Raw genomic sequence first — 24,735 nt, forward strand, 5'->3', positions numbered from 1 at the left:
ACAGGCCCTAGAAGATTTGATAGCCCCTGTGGCCCTAACAGTGACTTAGCCCTCCCATATACCCTGCCAGGTTGCCTGAGCCCCTCCGTTCCTTACCAACCCCCAGGTGTCTCACTGCGAACCGGGGAAACTACAGCTCCCAGGTTGCATCGCGCCGAGGCCCGTAGTCCGCGAATCAGGCGGCTCGGGTCAGGTGACTTCTGGCCAGCCCCCACAGTATGTCAAGTCGGCCCCGGGAAGCGGGTACAGTCAGAGAAGACTGCCGCGTTCTATCTGATGAGTGACCTGAGCCTAGAGGACCTCAGGTGAGAGCCGACGCGGCCCCGACAGCCTCCCCCGCCTTCCCCGCCTCATTTCCCAGGCGGACCCCCTGAGGTCCAGAGACACAGCCAGTCGACTGGGCAGCCTGCCGCGCATCCAGCCTCCCTCAGCCGCGCCAGGGTTCCTTCACCGCCCACCAGTCCCGGCCTCTCGGCACCGGACAGCCCCCGGGTTGAAGGGCTCTGGTAGTAACGAGCGGAGGCAGGGGACACCGGGCTGCCAAGGTGGTTTGGGAGGCTCCGTTCCAGTGCAGGTTAGCGCCCCTTCCCCGCCTTCTGCTTAGTTGTCGCTTGAATCCGGTGGCAGTTTGCAGATGACTTTCCAGAGGGGAGACACTGAGAGAACAGACCACTTCAGGAACTCTTTTTTGAGGTGCTGAGCACCGGCCTGGGTTCCAAGGCGAGTGGGGCTAACGAAACCCGACTCTGCTCTCCGGGGCTTTCAGTCTGGAGGAAGCGAGGACTGTACTGGGCCCTGCCTCTTTTAACAATATTGAGGAAAATAACAACGTAGGCCTTGTGAGAGCTTGCTAAGTGCCCTCGACAAGGGTTGTATTTATCAATCCTTTAGAGCATTGTTTCTCAACCGTTTTTTCTTACCAGCCTCTCCCTCTTGAAATTGTTAATACTGCTTATAAAAGGGCTATGGACTTCCCAGGTGGCTGGTGGTAAAGAATCCACCTGCCAATGCAGGAGATGCAGGAAATGTGGGTTCAGTCCCTGGGTGGGGAAGATCCCCTGGAGGAGGAAATGGCAACCCACTCCAGTATTCTTGCCTGGGAAATCCCATGGACAGAAGAGCCAGGCAGGCTACAGACAGTCCATGGGGGTGGCAAAGAGTCAGACACAGCTGAGAACGCGCATGCATGCATGAAGGGGCCACAAATTGTGCTTCATTTTTCATCTACATCCTGTGATTTAGTTTCCACTGTCCGTTTTCACTTTAGGAAATTGGAGCTTGAGGAGGTCAAGTAACGCCCCAAAGTAGCCCAACTAATAAATGGGGAGCTCGGCTTCAAACCTGTGCAGTCACTCTCCAGGGCATACAATCCTTGCCACTCTCTGTATTCTCCAAGAGAAGACAATCTAGGGAGTTCAAGATGGTGGAACAGGTGACAGGATTAACCAGATACCTGCCCAAGTGGAGCTGCCTCAGGAGACCCTTGGCCCCAGGGAGCCCCGGGGAGGGGATTGGGAGTGGGAGACTTCTTGAAGCAGGTGGCATCTGGGGGAGGCCTGGAATATAGAACTCACATAGGAAGAGCGGCATGTCACACAGAGCCTATCATGATGAGACTCTCCGTTTCTACTGTGTAGCATTTGGAAGACACTAGTTTTTGTGTAATTATTAACTTGATCTTTTTCAAACATTTTAATCAAACACATATCTCTCAAGGTCTCTCTCTCTCCTGATGTCTTTCCTCCCACATGTGTCAGCCTTTGGGAGCAGGGAACTTTTGTTGTCCAAGAGTTTGAGGTCCTCAGTCTACATTCCACTCCTGTGGAATGAAGGAGGAGCCAGTTAGGCCTGATTCTGCATGTCTGAGTCCTCAAAGAAAACCCAGAATCTGCCCTGGGAAACAGACTAAACCCTGAGCTTGAGGACATCAGCAGGTGTGGAGAGCAAAAAGTGGCAAGAAGAGGTTGGCCGGGGGGGGTCATTCCACATAGACCAGAGAGCAGTTTCCTGCAGGTCAGGGTACAGAAAGCAGAGGAGCAGGGAGCATGGGGATACAGGGCCAAGGACAAGGCACCCAGAGGAGGCCAGAGAGTGGGGAGACGGGTGTGGAAGGTGGGAAAGCTTCTGTACACTGAAGCAGCATGTAGAAACCAAGTTATGGATATTTACGCTGATCTGCCCCATCTTGACCTTTGGTTCACCTCTCATGCGTGGGGCTTATGGGTACACAGCAACCCATCTCCTTCACTTAACCAATAAACTGCTCAAGGACTGATCTGGGGTTTGTTCCACACCAGGTCCCCTTTGTCAGTGATCCCTGCCAGTCCCAGAAAAGTGACACCTGTCAAATGAAAAAGTCCTAATCAAGGGTCTGTTGGTGGCACTAACCTATAGACGCTTCTCCCAGGACAGGAAATAAAGTTAATTTCCTTAAGGTTTGGTGCTTCCCTGGGGGCTCAGTGGTAAAGAATTCGCCTGCCAATGCAGGAGACAGGGGTTCGATCCCTGATCCGGGAAGACCCCACATGCTGCAGAGCAACTAAGCCCATGCACCACAGCTATTGAGCCTGTGCTCGAGAGCCCAAGAATTGAAACTGTTGAGCCCACATGGTGCAACTACCAAAGCCCCCTCACCCTAGAATCTGTTCTCCACAACAAGAAAAGCCACCACAATGAGAAGCCCACACCCCGCAACAAGAGAGTAGCTCCTGCTCACTGCAACTAGCAGTGAAGTCCCAGCACAGCCAAAAATAAATAAAGCTATTTAAATAAAAAAAATTTCCTTAAAGTTTATAGGTTCATGGAGTCAAATATCTGACTACAGCTTTAATATCTTCTGAAAAATAAAAAAGAACCCCCAGGCAATACGGCTGCATGTTTCTTTCTGTTGTCTAGGTTGCACAAAACAGTTGAAGAGGGAAAAATTCAGCATTTGTCCACTTCCTCAGGGTAGGGCCTTACACAACCCACTGAGCCTCTCAGAGCCCATTTCCCCACATATCAAAGAAAGACAGATCCTCTCTGGGGTCCTCTTCTCCAAGCTGGTGATGCAAAGCCTGTGAGGTCACAGGTGTGAAGTGAAAGTCCTTTATGAACTGTCCATGCATGGTGCCAAGTGGCTTATTGTCCACTTGTTGCTAGGCAGATCCAACTTTAACCTGAACTTCTCTTGCTCTTTATGTTTCTTCCTAGTTCACTGAAATCGAGGAACATGATAAGGAGGTGGCTGGTTATTTTTATCCTTTTCCCCCTGCAGCTCATAGAGAAATGTGGTAAGTCTAGAAATGGGTTATCAGCTGTGAGGGAAATGGAGGAAGTAGCCTCCTTAATTGTTTGCAGCCAAAGGTTTAGGATCATCCAGACAGTATGTGTCCACCTGCCCCTTGGCTGGGTGGCCACCCAGGTAGTAGAACAGACCAAGGTCTGGAGTCCAGGAGTTTTACAGGGAGCCTGATGGTTCACAGATAATTCACCTTCTGCCCTGGGGGCCCTCTTCCCTTTTCTGTGTCACCAATGTCAAACTGTGGAGCTCCAAAAATCTGGGATAATGTCTGTAGAGAAGAGCTTGTGTTCCACCCCATGGACCTCACAGAGGGACTTATGGGTCCTGGGAGATGCTGCAGAAGCAGCTGAGGTGGCCACCTTGTTACCCGGTTCTGCCAGTAAAAACACCTGAGGAGCCTGCCCCGCATCCCCTGGTAAGATTACAGAGCCTTTCCCTTAGAGAAGGACAGAGGAACTGGGCTCAGCAGGGCTAGGGGCCTTACAGAATCTGGGCTGGTTGTTGGAAAACATATCAGGGTTTGTGTATCCTTGTGAGGCGTGACCTTCAGGGCAGGGCCCTTTAAAGGCTTGTATCATACCATCAATTTTCTATTGCCCAAACATTGCTGAAATTCTTTCCGTGAAAGCTGTTTAAAGCCTCCAAGGACACCAGACCCATTATTTTGATCATCTGGCTGTTGTCAAAAATCAAATACAGGGACTTCCCTGGCAGCTCAGTGGTTAAGAATCCACAGTTCCATTACAGGGGGCATGGGTTCGATCTCTGGTTGGGGAACTAAGATGCTGCATGCCACTCAATGAGGCCAAAAAATAAATGAAAATAATTTTTAAAAAGTACATCTTGGGAGTTCCCTGGTGGTTAGGACTCCATGCTTTCACAGCCAGGTGCCTGGGTTCAGTACCCAGCTGGAGAACTAAGATCCCATGAGCTTCACAGTGTGGCCAAAAAAAAAAAAAAAATCAAATACATTTTAAAACCTCCAACCAAAGTTTCCAAATTAACCTTGCACAAACTGCAAACCCTTGCCGAAGCTTGCCAAGAGCTACGCACAGTGGTTCCACTGCTAGTCATTTGGGCTCTTGAATCTCTGAGCAAACACTGGTCATCTGATCAGCTCTTCCAGGTTTGTTAAACAATCAGTCATGTTACTTTGCAGTCACACCTTGTGGGGAAGGTGTGACTTGTGGGGAATTGCTTGTGGGGAAGCAATTTCCGAGAAAGAAGAGGTTTCTTCCAAGAAAGAAAGAACACCGTGGAGCCCAGTGCTCTTCAGTACAGATGCCAGAGACCCAACTCCAGACCTGCTGGGTCATATTCTCTGGGGCTAAGGCCCAAAAGTGTGCATGCATGCACATTGGCTTGCTTTAAATAAAGTTCCATTAGTCATGCTAATTCATTGCCCTCAGAAAGAAGAAAAAATTCAGCTGCTGCTACTAGATTATACAGAGGGCTAACAGGCCCAGAGAGGGTAGAAGTCTCTCCCAAAGTCACACAGCCACAAAGTAATGAGACTGGGACCCCTGCTGCATTGTGTCACTGAGTCTTTTTTCCTAAATGTCATAAAGGAAAAGTCAGAAACCACCATAAAATCAAGGAGCTAGAATTGGCTTTCTGACTTCATTCTGCCCTGCCTGTCTTTGCTTTGGGGAGTGGTCAGGAAGCTGACTCAATGGAAAAGACTGATGCTGGGGAAGATTGAGGGCAGGAGAAGGGGGCGACAGGATAAGATGGCTGGATGGCATCATTGACTCAGTGGACATGATTTTGAGCAAACTCCAGGAGATGGTGAAGGCCAGGGAAGCCTGGCGTGCTGCAGTCCCTGAGGCTGCAAAGAGTCAGACTGGACTGAGTGACTGAGCAGCAGGGAGGACCTACCGTGAGCTCCCTCACGGGAGGTGTTTTTCGCCCCTGCCGGCTGTGGGCGGAATCTCGGAGTGCTGCCACCTACTGGCAGGGACCTGAGCCCTGGACCGGAAGCCGCCGTAGGTTTGCATCCTGCCTCTACCATTTCTGAGCTGTGTGGACACGACACACAGAATCCCCCCTTGGGATTCTCTGTTTTCTTCTGTCTGCAGTAGGCGTCACGTTGCCCACCTCTCACTGGTGTAGTAATTAGAGAGCGGCAGTGGCTGGTGTGGAGTGGGAGAGATGCCAATGAGGATTCCTTTTTAAAAAGCAAAGGCTCTTGGAGGAGCCTTCAGGGAGTCTCATTTGATTATTTCAGTGTGGTATCCAGAGCCTCCTGCCCCGGGGCAGACTCTAAAACGTGCTTTTCTAGGATTCTATATGATGCCAGCTTCCTAACTGCCTCCCATCTTGGGCTAAAAGATGTCCTTTGAGGACAGAGCCTGTATCTGCATCCACATGTGGGACTGGCAGGGAAAAGGTGGCTCAAGTAGAGTCTGAGAGGGCTCAGAGCCAGGCCCCAGAGTGTGAGTTTCAGGCTGGCCAGTTCCCTTGTGGGAGATGAGTTTACTCTTCCTTTTCCCTGCCTCTTCCCCATCTGCCTCCCCCACTCTGCCACTGGCCCAGGTGTCCAGCCAGAGGAAGAGAAACTGCCAGGAAGGAGTATTGAGAAGGAGCTCAGACAGTGGAGGTCAAATTAGGGAACTTTTAAATTCCTTCCCAACCTGAGCATCTAAAATTTCATTTCTTCATCTTCTGCCTTTGAGGGGTCTGGGGAGGGGAAGACCTGGGCTTCACCTGCAGCCACGGCCCCCCGGAAGGAACCATATTCATCAAATGGAACACCTGCTTTGCCCTGTGGGCCCCCTTCCTGGCCCAGTCTAGATTCACGATCACACCTTAGGCTGTGAGTCACCCTGAAGCCCCCCAGGTGAGGGAAGTGAAGTAGACACACCTGTGTTGGGGGCAGGGATGGGGCGGTGCTGCCCGGAGAACCCAGGAAGAGTCCAAGAGACGGTTAACTCCTGTGCCCAAATTGCCCTGAAGTGTTTGGCCTCCCAAACCTACTTCCTCCTTCACCCCAGAGGCCTGTCTGTCTGCCTCCTCCTGAGTTAACATCTTAATGCCAAGAAGAAATCTCCGGTAGTGAAACTCTGTGTTGTTCATCAGTCTCCCCCAAGTCCCCAGCAGGGCCAGCCTCCAGAAGGGGATCAGTGAATAGGGTGAGCTGGGCTTTTACAGGGAACCAAAGGCAGTTCTTTAGAAACAAGTTAACTGGGCCACAGGTGTCTCTCTCAAACTACAGGAAGGGGCAGGACTGGTTCTGCAGGGTCGTTTTAGCTCCACGAACAGAGGAAACCCTTGTGCTTTCCATCTGAAGAAGTGGTTTAAGCCCACGTGTTCTAGTCCCAGATTGTGGCTGAATTCCTTTGTGACCAATTTTTGGGCTCCATGGTTTCTATTTCTGGGTGACTCCTGCAGACCATTAGAGCTCATCTGTGGGGGAGGAATAAGCTTCAGCATCTCCTGGTCAGGCCTGTGTCTCCCTCTGTCTCTGGCAGCAGGAGGAGAAAGTGCATAAAGAGGGCATTTCCTGGCCAGTCACATACTTAGCTTCTTAGAACCTCAGGAGTCTTCACCTAGGGGATAGAGGTGGTTATGAAGCATAAGTTCAAGTGTCAGGGCCCCTCCTCCCAGTGTCTCGTGGGCCTGAGCTCACAGTCATAATGACTCATGTTACTGATTTGGGTTGTTTCAGAGTCAACAGTTGACTTCTCTGTACCTCCCATCGTGAAGCTGGAAAACGGAAGCTCCACCAGCGTCAGCATCTCCCTCCCGTAAGTTTCCCAGGCCCAGCTCTGTCCCACAGCTGGGTCAGGGCTGACCCCTGCTCACTATATTCATATTTGAAGTGTGATGCCCTTACCTCTTCACATTAAGACAAGCCAGGGAAAGACAGACAGTGGCCCTGGGCTGCAGATCGAGGTCCCAAGGTCTCTCTCCCCCGCCAACAACTGATGAAACCTTGTTTCTGGTGGGATGGGGAAGACACATGAGCCTTTTTCTTAGCTCCTTGAGTGACCAGTAGTTGATGCTGGACTTCAAAGCGGTCCTTTGCAAGGCTCTAAATATTTGAAGAGAGTCCTGAAGATTGCTAGTGGAGGTGATGGAATTCCAGTTGAGCTATTTCAAATCCTAAAAGATGATGCTGTGAAAGTGCTGCACTCAATATGCCAGCAAATCTGGAAAACTCAGCAGTGGCCACAGGACTAGAAAAGGTCAGTTTTCATTCCAATCCCAAAGAAAGGCAATGCCAAAGAATGTTCAAACTGCTGCACAATTACACTCATCTCACACACTAGCAAAGCAATGCTCAAAATTCTCCAAGACAGGCTTCAACAGTATGTGAACCTTGAACTTCCAGATGTTCAGGCTGGATTTAGAAAAGGCAGAGGATCCAGAGATCAAGTTGCCAACATCCGTTGGATCCCTGAAAAAGCAAGAGAGTTCCAGAAAAACATCTACTTCTGCTTTATTGACTATGCCAAAACCTTTGACTGTGTGGATCACAACAAACTCTGAAAAATTCTTAAAGAGATGGAAATACCAGGCCACCTGACCTGCCTCCTGAGAAATCTGGAGGTCAGGAAGCAACAGTTAGAACTGGACATGGAGCAACAGACTGGCTCCAAATCAGGAAAGGAGTATGTCAAGGCTGTATATTGTCACCCTGCTTATTTAACTTATATGCAAAGTACATCATGCGAAATGCCAGGTTGGATGAAGCACAAGCTGGGATCAAGATTGCCGGGAGAAATATTAGTAACCTCAGATATGCAAATGACACCACCCTTATGGTAGAAAGTGAAGAAGAATTATAGGGCCTCTTGATAAAATGAAAGAGGAAAGTGAAACAGTTGGCTTAAAACTCAACATTCAGAAAATGAAGATCATGGCATTCAGTCCCATCACTTCATGGCAAATAGATGGGGAAACAATAGAAACAGTGACAGACTTTATTTTCTTGGGCTCCAAAATCACTGCAGATGGTGACTGCAGCCATGAAATTAAAAGATGCTTGCTCCTTGGAAGAAAAACTATGACCAACCTAGACAGCACATTAAAAAGCATAGGCATTACTTTGCAAACAAAGGTCCATCTAGTCAAAGCTATTGTTTTTCTAGTAGTCATGTATGGATGTGAGAGTTGAACTATAAAGAAAGCTGAGCACCGAAGAACGGATGCTTTTGAACTGTGGTGTTGGAGAAAACTCTTGAGAGTCCCTTGGATTGCAAGGAGATCCAACCAGTCAATCCTAAAGGAAATCAGTCCTGAATATTCTTTGGAAGGACTGATGCTGAAGCTGAAACTCCAGTACTTTGGCCACCTGATGTGAAGAACTGACTCATTAGAAAAGACACTGATGCTGGGAAAGATTGAAGGTGGGAGGAGAAGGGGACAACAGAGGATGAGATGGTTGGATGGCATCACCTACTCGATGAACATGAGTTTGAGTAAACTCTGGGAGTTGGTGATGGACAGGGAGGCCTGGTATGCTGCAGTCCATGGGGTCTCAAAGAGTTGGACATGACTGAGTGACTGAATTGACTGACTGACTGACTGGAGGTTGGGAGAAGGAGCTGAGTCACTTGGCAGCACTTTCTGAGATGACATCCAGCTCCCTTGGGTGGATCCCAAGCACTGTGCAGTGCTCCCAGTCAGCCTTATCTGAGAGTCTTTCCAGCTGCCCTCTGCTGGTTCCCGCACAAGGGTGCCCACCTAGTCCAGATTGTGCCAGAGAACCCACCTCCTCCTTACCCTTCCCTGCTTTCCCCAGCTTGTGCCTCCCAGCCATGAGGATGCCCCGAGATGAAGATCTGGAACCCTAGTTTTTTGGGGTTTTTTTTCCTCTTTACCCTTCTCCCTTTTCCTCACCTCTCCTAGGATGTCTGATCTTAAACCAGAGCTTTGGGACCAAAGCGTCCTAACAGACCTGCATCCCGTCCCCAGATGCCGCCACTTCTGCACACTGACACCTTGTAAATACAACACATCGTCCTCCTTAGCACAGAATCCTTGAGCAGCTTCCCACCCCTTTCCAGATTAACTCCAGGCCTCTAAACCCAGACTTGAGCCCCACAGGCTGTTCCCACTCAGACATGTCTCACCACTTTCTGGGGACGCTGCCTGGCCCTTCTCGGAAGTCTTTCCCAGGAGAGCAAATGCCATGGTCCTGTCAGCCTCTGAACACCTCATGTGATATTCACAGACTATTTCCCATTAGCTGTGTTCTCACTTGGGCAAAGGGACCCCACCTCTCAAGCCCCCAGGGCTAAGCACATAGCCCTAAGTCACCCTAATTGCCTGAGATATGCCAGGCCCACCACAAAATCCAGAGGGCAGGTTGAGACCTCAAGGAGTCCAGCTTCTCAGCAGTAACTAGATTCTTGTCCCCCACAGGTGCCCTTTAAATGCAACCTTGGTGATCACTTTTGAAATCACATTTCGTTCAAAAAACGTTACTATCCTTCAGCTCCCTGATGAAGTAAGTAATGAATCTTAACAGAATGGGTAGAAAATGACTAGATAACAAACCACATTTTGACTAAGTGCTTGTGGAAGTAGGCCACCTTGTTTTTATACCAGGGGCTACCCCTGACCTGTTGTTCTAGAAATCTCTGATTTGGGGCTATGTTAGTCTCTTTGACAATGAATGTTTTATGCTATCAAGATGGAATTATTAAGATGATGGTAAAAAATATGAGGCAGAAATGATTCTGAGAATGTAGAAGAAATTCTTAAGATGGTTTTTTTTTAAGACTTTGCTCCTCAGAGAGCATCCATGGATCAGCAGCATTGTCTCTGCTCTAAGACTTTTTTTTAATTTTATTTTTAATGGAAGTATAGTTGATTTACAGTGTTGTGTTAGTTTCAGGTATATGTACAGCAAAGTGATTGTTATATATACACACGAAGATATATTCTCTTATATATATTCTTTTTCAGATCCTTTTCCCTTATAGGTTATTACAAAATATTTAATATAGTTCCCTGTGTTACACAGTAGGCCCTGGTTGGTTATATATTTTATATATAACACAATACTGTGTATATGTTAATCCCAGACTCCTAATCTATCTTTCCCCCTTAAAACCTTTTAGAAATGCCCCATCACAGACCTACTGATTAAAAATCTGCATATGAGTAAGAGTCCCCAGGTGATTTGAGTCCACATTAAAGTTTGCAAAGCTCTCTTCTGGGATTCCATTGATAGAGTGCCTGGAAAAACCAGTGCCAGAGGCTGTCTGGCATAATAATAATAACTTTTTATAGCCTTTATACATTAATCTTTTAATAAACACTGCTTCCACCTTAGGGAGGATTTGAGCCAATTACCAGTCAACTTAATTTAAAGAAAAAAAATCAGTAGGGAGGGGAAAAAAAAACAGATGAGAGATAAACACAGGAACGAAGATAAACACAGGAATGTAGCCCTGAGGCTCAGCAGGAGGCACTGAGTGATTGTAGAAATGGGCTGCAAATCTGCTCTGAGCCCCTGAGCAAGCCAACAGCATTGACACATGATCAGATACAGGTAGATGCCTAGTTCCAGAAGGGACTTGGTGGCCACTTAGAAACAGACATACAATGTTGCCAGCAAAACCTGCTAAAAGTAAGAATTGATGAAGATAGGAAAATAAAAGAGCCAAGAGCAGTATGCTTTGTGAAAATGAAGCTCACAACACACTGGCCACAAATTGGATCCCAGGCTTTGCAGCAGCCACTTGCATCATTTCAATTGTCCTACCAAAGCCCCCTGATTTCAGGGGTTACGAGCCGAAAGATATGTTCAAGGGTCCCTGAAGAAGCCACTACAACCCAGTGAGCCACATCATGGTGCCCACTACATGGGTGGAAGGTGGGGCCCGGGGCACAATCCAGGGAACAGAGAGATGGGAGTAGGGGGACAGTGTGAGCCAGTGAAAGTCTCATCCCGCTCGCTGCCTCACTGAGAATTCGAGAGCAGCAGGAGGCATGATGGGGAGGTCAGATACTACAGGCAGGCCGAGCAGAGCTTTTGATGAAGATTGGACAGAAATGAGAGTAAAGGTGTTCTCCCTGCAGTGTCTGATGTGTTGCACCTCTTCTGGTTTGTCTCTTGGCAGCCAGGCTGGGTGTGGGGCAAACATCCTCTGTGGATCTGGAAAAGCCATCCACAGTAAAGGAAGTGGAGTTAACAGCAGTCATCATAGGGTAGTAGTGATGGTAAACAGTTCACCACTTGCTGTGTCAGTGCCATAAGCTTTATGGACATCACGTCATTCAGAGCAACCCTGTAAGGTAGACTTTTGTGTTATTCCCTTTTACAGATGAGCAAACTGAGATCAGAGCTCAAATAACTTGTCCAAAATAAAATATCTAGTGAGAGGAAGAGAGCCCTCCCACCTTCCCTCAGAAATAAGCCAGGGGAGGACCCTTCTGCTCATAAAGTCTAACACTGGAGTAGGGGGAATTCTGGTTAGCTGATTGGCCCAATATTTCTCCCTCCTGTTAAGAAGCTCCTAGAAGGCAGGGGCTTGTGTGACCTGTCCCTCCATTCCCTAGCGAATAGCTTGGAGCTGTACGTTCACTAAGGTCCCAATAACTACGGGGCTCTGGACCTGATTCAGTTTTCTAACAGGTCGTGGTGCCTCCCGGAACGACAAATACCTCTTTTCGAGTGACGTCTCAAAGTGTTGGACAAGTTACTGCTTATCTTCATGGAAATCACTCCAACCAGACCAGGTAGGTTGGCCTCCGCCGGCGTGGGCCCTAAAGGATGAGAAGGGAGCCAGTGCCGGCGCGAGGGCTTTCCTCCAGACACCCAGCCCCAGCTCATCCCGGTCCCCACGTCCTCTCTAGCCCAAGGATACGCTTCTTGGTGATCCACAGCAACGTCGTCAGCATCATCAACCAGGTGATCGGCTGGATCTACTTTGTGGCCTGGTCAGTCTCCTTCTACCCTCAGGTGATCACCAACTGGAGGCGGAAAAGGTAACCCACAGAGCTTTACAAGCAGGTTCACCTGGGGCCAGTAAGAGGAGCATTCCAACGAAGCTGTAGGCAGCCTGGGTTCCGACCTATCCCTCTGCTCTTCTGTCTTCCTACCCACCCCCGCCTTTTTTTTTTTTATTTTATTTATTTTGGCTGCACTGGGTCTTTGTTGCTACACATGGGCTTCTCTCTATTTGCGACAAGTGGGAGCTACTCTGTTTTAGTGCTCAGGCTTCTCATGTTGCTGAGCACAGGCTCTAGAACTCTCTTCAGCAGTTGTGGCACATGAGCTTAGTCGCTCGTTGGCATGTGGAATCTTCCTGGACCAGGGATCGAATCCATGTCCCCTGTATTGGCTGGCAGATCCTCATCCACTGTACTACCAGGGAAGCCCCTGCCCTTTTTTTTTTCCATTTATTTTTATTAATTGGAGGCTAATTACAGTATTGTAGTGGTTTTTGCCATACATTGACATGAATCAGCCATGGATTTACATGTGTTCCCCATCCTGAATCCCCCTTCCATCTCCCTTCCCACCCCATCCCTCTGGGTCATCTCAGTGCTCCAGCCCGAGCATTTGTCTCATGCATCCAACCTGGACTGGCAATGTGTTTCACACTTGATAATATACATGTTTCAATGCTGTTCTCTCATTAGTATATGTGCTGCCGAAGCGAGCACCCCTGCCCTTTCTTCAAAGGGGTCTGATGTGAAAGTTCTAAGAGCCCATGTAAGAGCTGCAGTGCTGGGCATTTGGTCTCTTGCCCAGTTCAGCCCCACTCTCTGAAAGCAATCAAATGGGGCTTCTCAGTTGAGATGGAGAAGGGGCTAGGTAGGGGGGTTCACCCACAGCTGCTGTGCTCCTGGTCCCTGCAGCCCTGGGGGAGTTCGTGTCTGGTTGGAGAAGAAAGTTGACCCACCTTGATTTTAAAGACCCAGGCTTCAGGCATAAGCCAACAAGGCACATGGGCCTCTGAGGGGCTGCTGAGCTGGGAGCCAGGGTGGGAGGCACTTAGTCTCTGCAGGAGGCCTCCAGACAGTCCCAGGAGGAGGAAGAGGTCAGATGGCATGGGGTGGGCGTGGAGAAGAACTGAGGACTGTGCTCTCCTTGGGGAGCCAGGCCCTCCTCCCGAGGTGCTGGGAGCTCTGTGCCCTCCAGGCCCCAGCGGCCCCCAGTCTCACCCCCGACCCTGCTTTGTCTCCCCACCCCTCTCCCCTAGTGTCGTGGGTCTGAGCTTCGACTTTGTGGCCCTCAACCTGATGGGGTTTGTGGCCTACAGCGTGTTCAACATCGGCCTCTTCTGGGTATCCTCCATCAAGGTACAGCCCTGCCCGCCCCCGCAGCCTCACCAAGCTGGCTGGTGGCCAGGCTGCCCCTCACCCCCCAGCTTCTCCCCACCCCCACCCAGGAGCAGTTTCTCCTCAAATACCCCAACGGCGTGAACCCCGTGGACAGTAATGACGTCTTCTTCAGCCTGCACGCGGTCGCCCTCACCCTGGTCATCATAGCGCAATGCCTCCTGTATGAGGTGAGCCGCGACCCTGGCCCCTGCTGCAGCCTGGTGCCGCCCGGGCCCCCACCTGCCCTTTTCCACACGACACGGAAGCCCCCAGAAGGGAAATGTGTCCGTCCACTCACATCTGCTTCCTGGGTCATAGACCAGACCCCATGCTGGGCCCTGTGAGCCCAAACCCTCGGGCGCCCCCAGGTCTGCGGTGAGCGACACAGAGGGAGGCAGTGACGACCCAGCAGGCTGAGAGCTGAGCAGGCAAGGAGAACACGGGCAGTTTGTGGGACCCATGACTCAGCAGGGAGGAGGGGGACAGAGGGCGCTGAATTGTGATCCATGGGATGAATAATGTTCCGTGGTGATGGGGAAGAGGGCCAGGGTGGACCAGCCCTGCAGGGGGACAGACCTGTGAAGCCCAGGGTGCAGCTAGAGGAGCCGTGAGCAGGTGGGTGTGGCTGGGATGGCCATGGAAGGAGCAGGAGGGGGAGCCTGGAGTGCCGAGCTGGGAGCCCGGGCACAGCTATGTCGCTGGAGGACCACCATCCACTGACTCAGCAGGGAAGGACGGTGCGTGTTTCAGGGCATCGTTGATGTCACTGTTCTCTTTCACTGCCCTGTGGGTAGACCACTTCCCCTGGGGAGTTCTCTTCCCACCTGCAAGGTCAGCAAGGGTTGCTCGGCCCCGAACTTCACTAACCGTCTGGATTTTTTTACCCTTTGCTGAGAAAGTTATATGAAGGAGGCCTGCTTTGGGGAATGGTACACAGGTGGGGGAGAGGTTCCAGAGTTGAGCAGGCTCCCTCGGGTGGCTGAAGGAGCCTGGGCTGGGGTGAAGTGCCAGGCCTCCAACGTGATGGGGGCCAGGTCCTTGCATCCCTCACTGTTGGTAGGTTCTGAGAGGGACCCAGTTCTGCAGCGTGTGAACAAGAAGCAAAAGGGCTGTGCTAAGTCCAAGAGGGATGGAACCAGAGGCTCTGATAGTGACAAGGTGTGGGTGGTACTGGGCTCTCCACACCCCACCCCCACCCCACCCATATCCCTCCCTTCCCTCCCTCCCTGCTTCTGATCCCCAGCGAGGCAACCAGCGTGTGTCCTGGCCAGCCATCAGCTTCCTGGTCCTCTCCTGGCTCTTCACACTCATCGCCCTGATCATGGCTGCGGTTGGGGCAACCACCTGGCTGCAGTTTCTCTTCTGCTTCTCCTACATCAAGCTGGCAGTGACGCTGGTCAAGTATTTTCCACAGGTACCTCCGAGGTCTGCCCGCTGTTAGCATGAGAGGGACACGGATCTCTTGGGGGCAGCTTCTGACTGGGGCGAGGAGATATAGGTTGGAAAGCTACTAGGAGGAGGCCAGTGAGCCCAGCAGGAGTGGGACATCACACCAAGCCAGCCGTGACCTCTGCCTGCTCTTTCCCGGGCCCAGGAATCCCTGGGGAAGTTGGTGGCACTTCTCTGACACACTCAGCTCTGAGAGTCAGGGGTCATGTAGATCACTCTCATCTCTCTCCTTTGCCACCTTTCTAATGACTTCAATCTTGCCCGCCACCCTACCACCGCTGCCCATGACCATCAACTGATGTCCCTGACAAGCCACAGCAGGATGCTGGGGAGATGAGCCGGGAGGAGGCGGCCCCCCAGCACCCAGGGTCCTCCCTGTGGGCCCTCACACCCTCCCTCGAGTGCTCAAGACAATCCTACTCAGAGTCGGGGACTGAGAGTCACACACGGCTTCCGCCACAGCCAGAATGGCCTAGGACCAGTTCAGGTATGAAAGAACTGACAACCACAGGCTCTACTCATGAATCTGGGGCCTCATTTAACCCACTTCCCCAGCACAGGGAACCTTTTGTTCCAGAAGGTTCAAGAAGGAGAACATTTTGGCCAGAATCTCAGGGCCAGTCCCCTGGAGGGCATGGAAACAGAGCCATACCCTTAAGGATCAGCAGGACTCAGTTCCATGGACCGGGGAGTGGGGCCGCTTCGGGCCAGTGCATTCTGCACAAAGGCACTGTCGGAGGAGGCCTTGCAGGTGGAGCAGTGTGAAGCTAGGAAGGTGGGATCAGGGCCCAGGGGTCTTGGGAAGGAGGCTTCAGAGTAGGGGAAGGGCCTGGGGGAAGTAGGGCCTCAGTCCTGAGTGTGGGAAGGCTTGGGCCTGGGAAACCTGGGAGGCAGGAGCCTGAGTTGGAGATGTCTTGGACCATCCAGGACTGGAGAGGTGGCAGCAAGCATGAAGGTTAGTGGGAGAGGCCAAGAAGGGGGCCTGACAGGTGGCTGCTGGGAGAAGACCTGGAAGGAGTGATGTCCAAGTGGACTGGACCTGCGAAGCCCAAGGTGGAGGCCCTAGAGCCTCAGCAGGGCTGGGGAAGGAGTGAAGTCCATGCTATAGGTGGGAAAACTAAGGCTAGGAGAATTCAAGTCACTCTCCCAAAGTAACACAGCTCCCATGGTGGAGCTGGGATTCCAAACTAGGTCATCGGACCTCCCAGGCTGTGTTCATAAGCCCAACATGAAGTCCAGGCTGAGTTTGGGGAGAATCTCCATTTGAAGGTGAGAAGAAACAAATCAGAGTTGCCTGAAAGCCAGGATATACAGTAGGATGAAGATGGAGAGAAAGCATCCACACACACCCCTCTCCCTCCCCCCATCCCCCTGGCTGGAGTGGGGAGTTTGGGAGGAGGAGAGCTTGGTTTGCTTGGCTTACAGAGGAGACTCCAGGACCTGCCCAGACTGTGCCCACAGCTCCGAAACCAAAGGTCATTGTGTTTTGGGGGCTGAGGTCCAAACAGAGGAGTGGGAGGCATGAGAGCCGCTCTTGTTTGGACATAGTCACACGGTGCAGGAGGCCGCCGCTCAGCCCCCTCACTGCCCTCTGTCTGTCTGGCCCAGGCCTACATGAACTTTCACTACAAAAGCACCGAGGGCTGGAGCATTGGCAACGTGCTTCTGGACTTCACTGGGGGCAGCTTCAGCCTCCTCCAGATGTTCCTGCAGTCCTACAACAACGGTAAGTCAGCCAGCAGGCTGCTGCCCACCTGGATGGCTGGAGGTGCAGGACGGTGGGGGCGGGGCTTCCTGGGAACCACCACTCCCCCACTCTGGAATCCTAGCCAGTCCCAGGCCCCTGGGTGAGGTTCACCGAGGGGGCATTTCTAAATTTACTTGGCTGTCTGTTCCTGGCCTTCCCAGGTGCGGCAATGATAAAATATCAGCCTGCACTGTAGGAGACCTGGGTTTGACCACTGGGGTGGGGAGGAGGAAATGGCCACCCACTCCAGTATTCTTGCCTGGGAAATCCCATGGACAGAGGAGCCTGGCAGACTGCAGTCCATGGTGTTGCAGGAGAGTCACAACTGAGCACATGGCATGGTGTGTGATCTTAGTTCCCTAACCAGGGGTTGAACCCACATTCCCTGCATTGGAAGGTTTCTTAATCACTGGACTGACCACCGGGGAAGTCCCTTGCCTAGGGGATTTGGCAGCTAGAGGATTTGTGGTTTCCTGGGCAGAGGAGGGAACCCCCGCTCCACCATGGAGCCCCGCGTGCTGTTTGAGCAGCAGCCAACCTAAAACCACAACCCATCCCATCCCCTCTGGCTGTTTACAGACCAGTGGACACTGATCTTCGGAGACCCAACCAAATTTGGCCTCGGCATCTTCTCCATCATCTTCGATGTTGTCTTCTTCATCCAGCACTTCTGCTTGTACAGAAAGAAACCAGGGTATGACCAGCTGAACTAGCTCCCCGGGAACCAGTGGAAAGAGCCCAGGCCCAGGCCCTGGTGGGGAAGTTTCCATCAGGAAGGCTGGAGAAGCTGTCTGGAGAGCTGGGCTGGCTCCGTGTGGAGAAGCACTCTCTTCCTCAGGGCCAGATGCCTTAAACTTGAACCAGCCTGCCTTCATCCTGGACTCTCCCAGGCCAGGGAGGACCCTCCCTCTGGGATAGGCACCTTGACTGTGTGCAGAGATTAACAGCTGGCAGCCCCTCCTGGTCTCCCCAGAGGTCTTTTGCCCCGGGCCTTTCCAGTCAGGCACCTGGCCCTCCTGCATCTTGATGCTGCATCTCTGTTTTCTTTAAGGCTTCAGGCAGCACACAGGGCTTCTGGCAGCTGTCCCAGGCAGGACTGAGCCCTGAGCTTGGAGCTGAAGGCCTTGCCCCACCGCCCAAGCTACCAGTGTTTCTGGGAGCGGCTTGAAGGACTGACCTGGCAGCTGGGAGAGTCAAGGGAGCCTTGCTGCCACTGCTGTGTTCAGAGACAGAGCAGCCAGGTGTTGTGCCCGATAGACCCGGAGATGCTGGTGTTGTTGGCAGAGGGGCAAGGACTTTGGGGTTAGGCCTTGGGGCGCCTCCTCTGAAGGCTGCGTTCTCTGAGCACTCACTGTGTGGACACTCATCCTACATCCAGGTGGCCCCAGCCAGGCTTTTGTAAAGAACCAGTATTTCCAAACCTTGAGGTGCCCAACAGATTGGTTCGGAATCGAGCTCACATCCAGCTCTCTCCGGATCTTTATCACACTAACGAGCCATTTGGAATTTTTCAGAGGGATGCTTTGGAAGTGAGTGGCTTACTTTCTTCTGCCTCTGCCTACCTCCACTTTCCCATATTCGGGCCCCACACGTGCCCCTTACCTGTTTGGAGGACAGGACACACACATACACACATAGACACACACCAGTCTGTGCCTTAGAGGCATATTAGACCTGCCAAGTGGTGAGAGCAGCCCCCTTCCCTCACTTTCCCAGACTCCAACCTGAGACTCACCAACTTGTGGCTGTTCCAGAGCCTCAAAGGACTTGAGACCACCTCACACACTCCTTGTGGGCCCCGCCTGACCCCAGAGCCTCTCCCTTCCCACCCCAAGCAGTCGTCCTGCCTGTGGCAGCAGGGGAGGTAGATGTGCCTTGTCCATGCCTCGAGCTTGTCGATCCATGAGATGAACAAGGGGCTTCTGTCCTCAATTAAACCTGCTTCGTTTCCTCTCTGCACACTGAGCATTTGCCAGATGCAGGAGGCAGGTGTGTTGGCTTCTGAACCAAGTCCTTAGGGCTCAGGGAGACGGCCTCAGTCATTCCACTGTACGGAAACGCATGGCATTTCGAAGTTCACCAATCCCAAAATGGCTGTGTGCCAAACCCGTGTGTCACCAGGGGAGCCCTGCTGGGCGGCACTGTTGGATGCTCAGGGCCAGGCTGGTCCCAGAGGGACCATCTGCATGACCAAGGGCGTGGTAGTCTGGCTGTGTGGCCGTAAGCAAGGGCTGGATGCGTTCTTTAAGGGTATGTGGGAGAAGGGGCAGGGAAGGGGGTGGTAAATGTTCCAGATTCTTCCTCTAGCCTGTCATACTAAGTATCAAGGAATTTAGGAACTTGTTTCTCTAAAGCAGAAAGTGCAGCCTGACCAAGCCCACATGCCTGATTTATTTAGGCCACCCAGCGTGTGGTTGGGTAACACACTTTAAAGATGGGAGATTGCAAAAATCTGACTTGCCTGGGCTAGGTGGGTCCATGAGTGGCGGCAACTCCCAGAGCCAGTATTGCAACCAGTCCTGAGCCAGGCAGAGGGCACAGTGCCCCCCAGCTCACTCCCATCCCATCAAACCACAGCCTGTGTCCCTGGCATGGATAAAATGAGTTATCTAATGTCTTATGGGATACGTGTCTGCCCTTGGTGTCCATGAGGCCCCTTCCCAATGAGAGCTGAGGCTAGGTTACACAAGGGTAGTGGGGGTCTCCCTGGGCCAGTTCCAGTGAAGGGACTCTCAGACATTCCCACAGAGCAGCCCTGGCCCAGTACAGCATCAGTGGGTTTGGGAATAGATATTTCACCAAGTATCCCTCCCCCCTGTCTCAGCAAAGACCCCTGATGAATGAATTCCAGCACTGTTTATTGGGCACAGGATGCAGGGCAGCTTCCCACTGCCCCATTTCCACAGTAACCAAAGTCAGGCCAGTGCCCTCACTAAGAGTAGCTCCCACGTGTGAATTAGTAAGCTTAAATTCCAAAGTTGAACTGGCACCTCCAAAGAGTGAGATAAAAAACACTTTGTATCAAAGCTGTGATTAAAAAAATATAAAAGTTAAACCCACAGGCATAGAGAAAAATGGCAATCCTGAAAACTGCCCTGAAATGTTACCCTCGTCTAAATCCTGTAAGCAGGTGAACCCTGGGGGAGGCCAGCGCCCCTTGGGGAGTGGGGGTGAAATGGGGTGACTTATGAGCCTGCGTGGCTTCCATCCAGGCAGACCTTCGTAGTGTCTCTGGCAGTGAATCGAGTCCCCTCTAAGGAATGCAGGGGAAAGCATGGGGCACAGACATTGTGGAGCTGAGAAACGGGGGCAGGGCCAAGCCCTGTGCGTCTCAGCTACGAGGTGCTACCAGGAAGTGGGGCCCCTGACGGCCTGGGCACTACTGTGGCCAGGCAGCAGGGGCTGAGGGCCGAGACTGGTCACTGCAGACTGACTGTGACTCGGCTCCAGGCCCTGTTACCAGTCCTCAGCATCCAAGGGGAAGAGATGGTCCCAGAGCCTTGGGCCAGTGGTGGGAGAGGGGATCAGGCCGGGCCAGGGATCCGCTCTTGCCCTTCTGAGCAGGGATCCAGCAATGAGCAGAAGCCAGGACGAGAGACAGACAGAGCATGGAAGTGGTGTCACTGTACAAAGGGTGGCCAGGCTCGAGTCAGGGAGCCCGGCAGCTGCTAGGAGAGCATGGACTGCTGCACAGCCTTCTGCAGCGACTGCCGCGTCACCAGCAGACGCACCACCTCCTCCGAGCGCTTGGTGAGCCGCTTCCGCGCCTGGTCATGTGTGACCATGGTCATGTCCCAGCCGTTCACCTGGCCCAGGGAGAGAACACAGCCCACTTCAGGCCACTGCCTTCTGGGATCTGAAAACAGGACGGGCTTTGGGGGGCCTGGGTCACCCAAGCTGATGTCCCTGGGCTGGGCACGTGCGCGCACACACACACACACAAGAGGGATTCAGCACAGGCTTCGGTGCGTCTCCCAGGTGCCCAGGGCCGTAGGCAGGGGCAGCCCCACCACCCCCGAGGGCTTTACACCTTCCAGCCCAAGCCTTGTTTTCCTCCTTCGGGACACTGGTTACCTGCATGATCTTGTCCCCGATCTGCAGCCCAGCAATTTCCGCAGGGCCTCCTTCGGATACCCGTGTGACGTAAATGCCCTGGGAAGAGGCAGCCCACGTCAATCCCTGGGGTCAGTAGACTGGCCTCCCAGCCCTAGAGCAAAGCCCAGCAGAGCATACTCCTAGCCATCTATCCCACACCCAGCCCGTCCTAAGACAGCCAAGGGGGAAGTAGGACAGCCCCACAGACACTCCAACCCCTGCTGGCCACCTGGGCTCCGTCTGAGCAGGCCTTCCTAGTACTGGGAGGCCCACTCTCCCCCACCCCACCCCTACTTACTCCCACCAGATCATTTCTTGGACCTTCCTTTTTTTTTTCTTGGACCTTCTTAAGAGAGGACCATTCGAGAGAGATGAGGTCTGCTCCTTCCACAAAGGCCCAGGAAGCAAAGAGCCCACTGTCTCAGGCCTCTGTGCCCCACAGAGAGGTCCCCAGATCCTAGTCCAGCTCACCTTGTCTGTCTTATCTTCTGAGAAAGGGTTCTGGGAGGGATCCTGGTCAATTCCACCTCCAATGCTGAAGCCCAGAATTAAGTTCTCACCTTGACGCAGCTTGTGAATTTCAACTCTTTGCTGGCAAAGATGAAAAAAACGCGTTGGGGATGAGTGGGTATGGAGAGCAAATGGGGTCTGTGACCCCTGCAACACCTTCAGGCGGCTGGGTAGGCTCAGAGCCATGCCCTGGGGGCAGGACCCAGGGCCTCTTGCAGGAACCTAGCTGGTCACCAGGCTGGGAGGCGGGGGGGTTGAGACTCAGAACTCAGACACACCAGTCCACCCCCACAACCCTCCGTCCTAACCTCTCCCAGCTTCCTCTGCCTCAGGCACCAGCCTTCCTCACACATGTTAAGCCCCTTCTGGCCCAAAAGCCAGGCTGCTGTGGCTGCTCTGGATGGGCTCCTGTGTCCTAAGGGAGGGACCACACAGGGCACAAGTGGTCAGGCCCTGAAAAAAAAATGCAGGCACCTGCCTGAGCCAGTTCAGATTGCTGAGCCAGCCCTGTCCAGGGCAAGCCAGGAGATGCTCGGGAAAAGCAGAGACTGGACTTGCACAGAAAGGAGGAAGGGTTGTCCTGGCCAAAGGAACAGGAGCAGAGGCTTGAAGGTGCTGTGGATACATGTCCACGAGACCAGAGTGTACAGTGCAGGACCGGAACTGGGAGGTGAAATGAGGCTGAGCCCAGATCAAGAAGGCTGAGGAGGACAGGAGGGAGGGGGCATCTCCCTAAGCCTCAGGCCCTGACTTGTGCAGTGCAGGAGGCAGAGGAGGGATCTAGAGCTCTCCCACCATTCTCTAAGGTTGGGAGTTCCCATCTGTGCCAAGTTTCTTTCAAAGTCCTCAGCAGGCACCTCTGGTCACCAGATGCTGGGAGCCAAACCAGACAGCCCCACCTCCAAAGTTGAGTCTTAACAGAAAGAGAAAAAAGCCAAAGCAAAAGGTGACTGGATCTGGACCAGAGGGCTTCACGAGGGAGGTACCATTTGCACCAGGCCTTGGGACCGACCAGGAGTTTGGCCACCTGATCTTGATTCTGGGCCCACTGGAGCTCTTAGGAGTTGGGGAGGGCTGGGTGATGGTAGATTGTAGTCAGATTTGATGCTGGAACGACCCCTCAGGCAGAAGGGGAATAGATGTCTCACCAAGGTGGGATATGGAGGCCAGGGGACATGAGCCACTAAGAAAGTGAGATCCACAGATTCCAGGGACTTCGCTGGTGGCCCAGTGGTTAAAACTCCTCACTCTCAATGCAGGGGGTCCAGGTTTGATACCTGGTCAGGAAACTAGATCCTGCAGGTCAAGTGCCCACATGTTGCAACTAAGAGCAGGCACAGCCAAATTTAAAATAAAATGAAAAAACAGACTCCAGACTACTTGTGGCAGAAAAGCATCAAGGGAAGCACTGGGCCGGCCACCTGGCCTGGCTGAACACAACCACCTCCCAGATGGGGACCCCAGAGGGGTAGGAGCTTGTTGAGCTGGAGAGCCAGGAGCGCTCCAGGCAGGGGTCCAGAAAGCAGACCAGCCTACAAAGCCAGAGTTAAGAGGAGAAGCCAAAATGTTCACTACATGGGAGAGGGCACGGGGTAGGGAGGAGCTTCTTCCACCCCATCCTCGATCCAAGACACAAGAGAGAGAGGCCAGACCCCACCCACTGTGTTCAGACATGTTCCTAGTATGAGAAGAATTGGAAGGTCAAGGTCCTAAAGCTTTGAGGAAGACCCAGGGACCAGCCATGATATGTGAGAGAGGGGTTGTAGGAAGCGTGACAGCTGCAGCCCACTAGACCTACGTCCTCCGTGCCCAAACGTGTGCACTCCTCCAGGCCCGCCTCCACTTCCTCTGACAAACACCTTTGCACACCTTTGACACACTCCAAGTTCAGAAAAAAGTACAGGCTCTAAGACTAGGAGATAAGGTACTGTCACTGATTTGCTGGGCGAGGTCAGGCAGGTTACTGCCCATCTCTGGTTCCCCACCTGCACCCATTTTTTTTTTTTTTTTTTTGCCAACTAAGGAGCAAACTTGACCCCTTCTCTTTAGGGCAGCTAGAGAGTTGGGAAAAGCAGGCTGGTGCAGCCAAGGTGAAGCTGAGGACTGCTGTCAACAGGTCCAGCCCAGGCTGGAGCTGGTGCTCTAAGCTCACCCTCAAATGTCAGCTCTATCAGTGGCTCCCTGGTCACACCACCTGACTGCAGGAGTCACCAGCACAGCCATCTGAAATACTGCAGCCAGTCCCAGGCCCCAGGGTTGGGACTTCCACCCAACCCGTTCCCTGCCCAGAAGGCATTTCTTCTCAGCGACCTGGTTCCTTTCTGAGGGCTTCTTTGCACAACTAGGCATGACCAGACTTCTCTCTAGGTCTCAGTTTCCCCACCTCAGCCACAGAGTGGGGCCTGCAGGTCCCATTCGGCTGTGGCTTTAATATCTGGCTCTAATGTCCCCGCCTGCCTTTACCTATTCTAATGGTACTTGGCACCCGAGACAAGCCAAGGGAGGAGAGTAGGGACTGAGCGGACCCCAAAAGGTCTCCTCAGGCCCCAGGTGCCAGCTAGGGGGCCTGGACTTTGCCCCAAGGGCTGGGAATCCAGAGAAAGTTCGATCAGGATCGAGCCCGTTGCATGAACCTTCACCCTGGCCCGGGCGGCGGTGGGTCCGAGTAGGAAAGCCTGCACAGGAGGGGTGAGGGTCTGGCTGCTACGCTGGCCCCGGCCACCTCCACCCCCAAGCCTCCCTCTGGGCGGCGGCGCCGGCTAGAGCGGAGGAAGCACTTCCTCATTCCAGAGGCTGCGACTCAGACGTCGGGGCCGGCGCCCGCCCCTCGCAGCTGCCCAGCTGGGGACACAGATCCAGGAAAGAGGCGCTTTCCTAGACTTCCACAGCCGGAACCTTTCTCCACAATCTTCCCTGCCCCCGGCTGGCTGAGAGAAATCCAAAGCGGCAGCGGTAATACGCGGGATCTGGCCTGGATTCTGGCTCTTCAGGAGGTTTCTGGATCCCAGGCACTTCTGTTGCAGGGCTGGGGAAGACCGCGGCCCGGCTCAAGTAGAGCGGGAATCGGAGCTCTGGCTGCAAGTTTGCAAGAGCCCCGCTCGACGCTCTGTCAACCTGTTTCGGGTGTCAGTTTACCTATCTGCAAAGTAGGGGGAAGCCAAGACGAGGAGGAGCCCGCGCGAGCGCACTCACCACCACTGCGGTGACGGGCTGGCCCGGGACGTACGACATCTCGACCCCAATCTGGTAGCCAAGCGTAGCTTAGAGAAGCCCTCAGCGAAAATACCCGCGGCCGCGCCCTCTCTCGGTTAACAAAGGCGGCCCAACCAGGCCCGCCCCCTTATGAATAGTTAAGAAGTCTCCGGCC

At 52.9% G+C, this 24,735-nt stretch overlaps 2 protein-coding genes across 3 annotated transcripts; one reads left to right on the forward strand and one right to left on the reverse strand.

Annotated features, from left to right (window-relative positions):
- The first annotated feature begins 190 nt into the window (after window positions 1–190).
- Window positions 191–18,722, forward strand: CTNS (cystinosin, lysosomal cystine transporter). Of its 2 annotated transcripts, XM_070478883.1 has the most exons (13): window positions 191–305; window positions 3,193–3,272; window positions 6,951–7,029; window positions 9,653–9,737; window positions 11,874–11,977; window positions 12,095–12,226; window positions 13,447–13,546; window positions 13,636–13,755; window positions 14,811–14,981; window positions 15,329–15,503; window positions 16,625–16,742; window positions 17,343–17,457; window positions 17,815–18,722. In XM_070478883.1, the coding sequence occupies exons 1-13, from the start codon at window positions 277–279 to the stop codon at window positions 17,929–17,931; spliced, it is 1,425 nt and encodes a 474-aa protein (XP_070334984.1). In that variant the 5' UTR covers window positions 191–276; the 3' UTR covers window positions 17,932–18,722. The 2 variants fall into 2 exon arrangements, with proteins under 2 accessions (XP_070334984.1, XP_020736835.2); XM_020881176.2 differs by lacking the exon at window positions 15,329–15,503 and having other exon boundaries at window positions 194–305.
- An 882-nt stretch (window positions 18,723–19,604) lies between these two features.
- On the reverse strand, window positions 19,605–24,679 carry TAX1BP3 (Tax1 binding protein 3). Its single transcript, XM_020881179.2, has 4 exons — window positions 24,561–24,679; window positions 21,330–21,449; window positions 20,838–20,915; window positions 19,605–20,569 (listed from the first exon to the last, which is right to left on the reverse strand). Exons 1-4 carry the CDS (start codon window positions 24,597–24,599, stop codon window positions 20,432–20,434), a joined length of 375 nt encoding a protein of 124 aa, XP_020736838.1. The 5' UTR covers window positions 24,600–24,679; the 3' UTR covers window positions 19,605–20,431.
- Window positions 24,680–24,735: the final 56 nt, after the last annotated feature.

The sequence above is a fragment of the Odocoileus virginianus genome, chromosome 17 (genome assembly GCF_023699985.2).
Source record: "Odocoileus virginianus isolate 20LAN1187 ecotype Illinois chromosome 17, Ovbor_1.2, whole genome shotgun sequence".
NCBI classification, from domain to species: Eukaryota; Metazoa; Chordata; class Mammalia; order Artiodactyla; family Cervidae; genus Odocoileus; species Odocoileus virginianus.

Excerpts from the sequence above, each read along its gene's own strand:
- TAX1BP3 (XM_020881179.2), bottom strand. The coding sequence starts at position 24,599 with ATGTCGTACGTCCCGGGCCAGCCCGTCACCGCAGTGGTG. Across the intron at positions 20,916-21,329 it reads CAGAAGATAAGACAGACAAG|GGCATTTACGTCACACGGGT; the intron begins GTGAGCTGGACT and ends GCCTCTTCCCAG. Across the intron at positions 20,570-20,837 it reads TCGGGGACAAGATCATGCAG|GTGAACGGCTGGGACATGAC; the intron begins GTAACCAGTGTC and ends TCCCTGGGCCAG.
- CTNS (XM_070478883.1), top strand. The coding sequence starts at position 277 with ATGAGTGACCTGAGCCTAGAGGACCTCAG. Across the intron at positions 9,738-11,873 it reads TCCTTCAGCTCCCTGATGAA|GTCGTGGTGCCTCCCGGAAC; the intron begins GTAAGTAATGAA and ends GTTTTCTAACAG. Across the intron at positions 16,743-17,342 it reads CCTGCAGTCCTACAACAACG|ACCAGTGGACACTGATCTTC; the intron begins GTAAGTCAGCCA and ends GGCTGTTTACAG.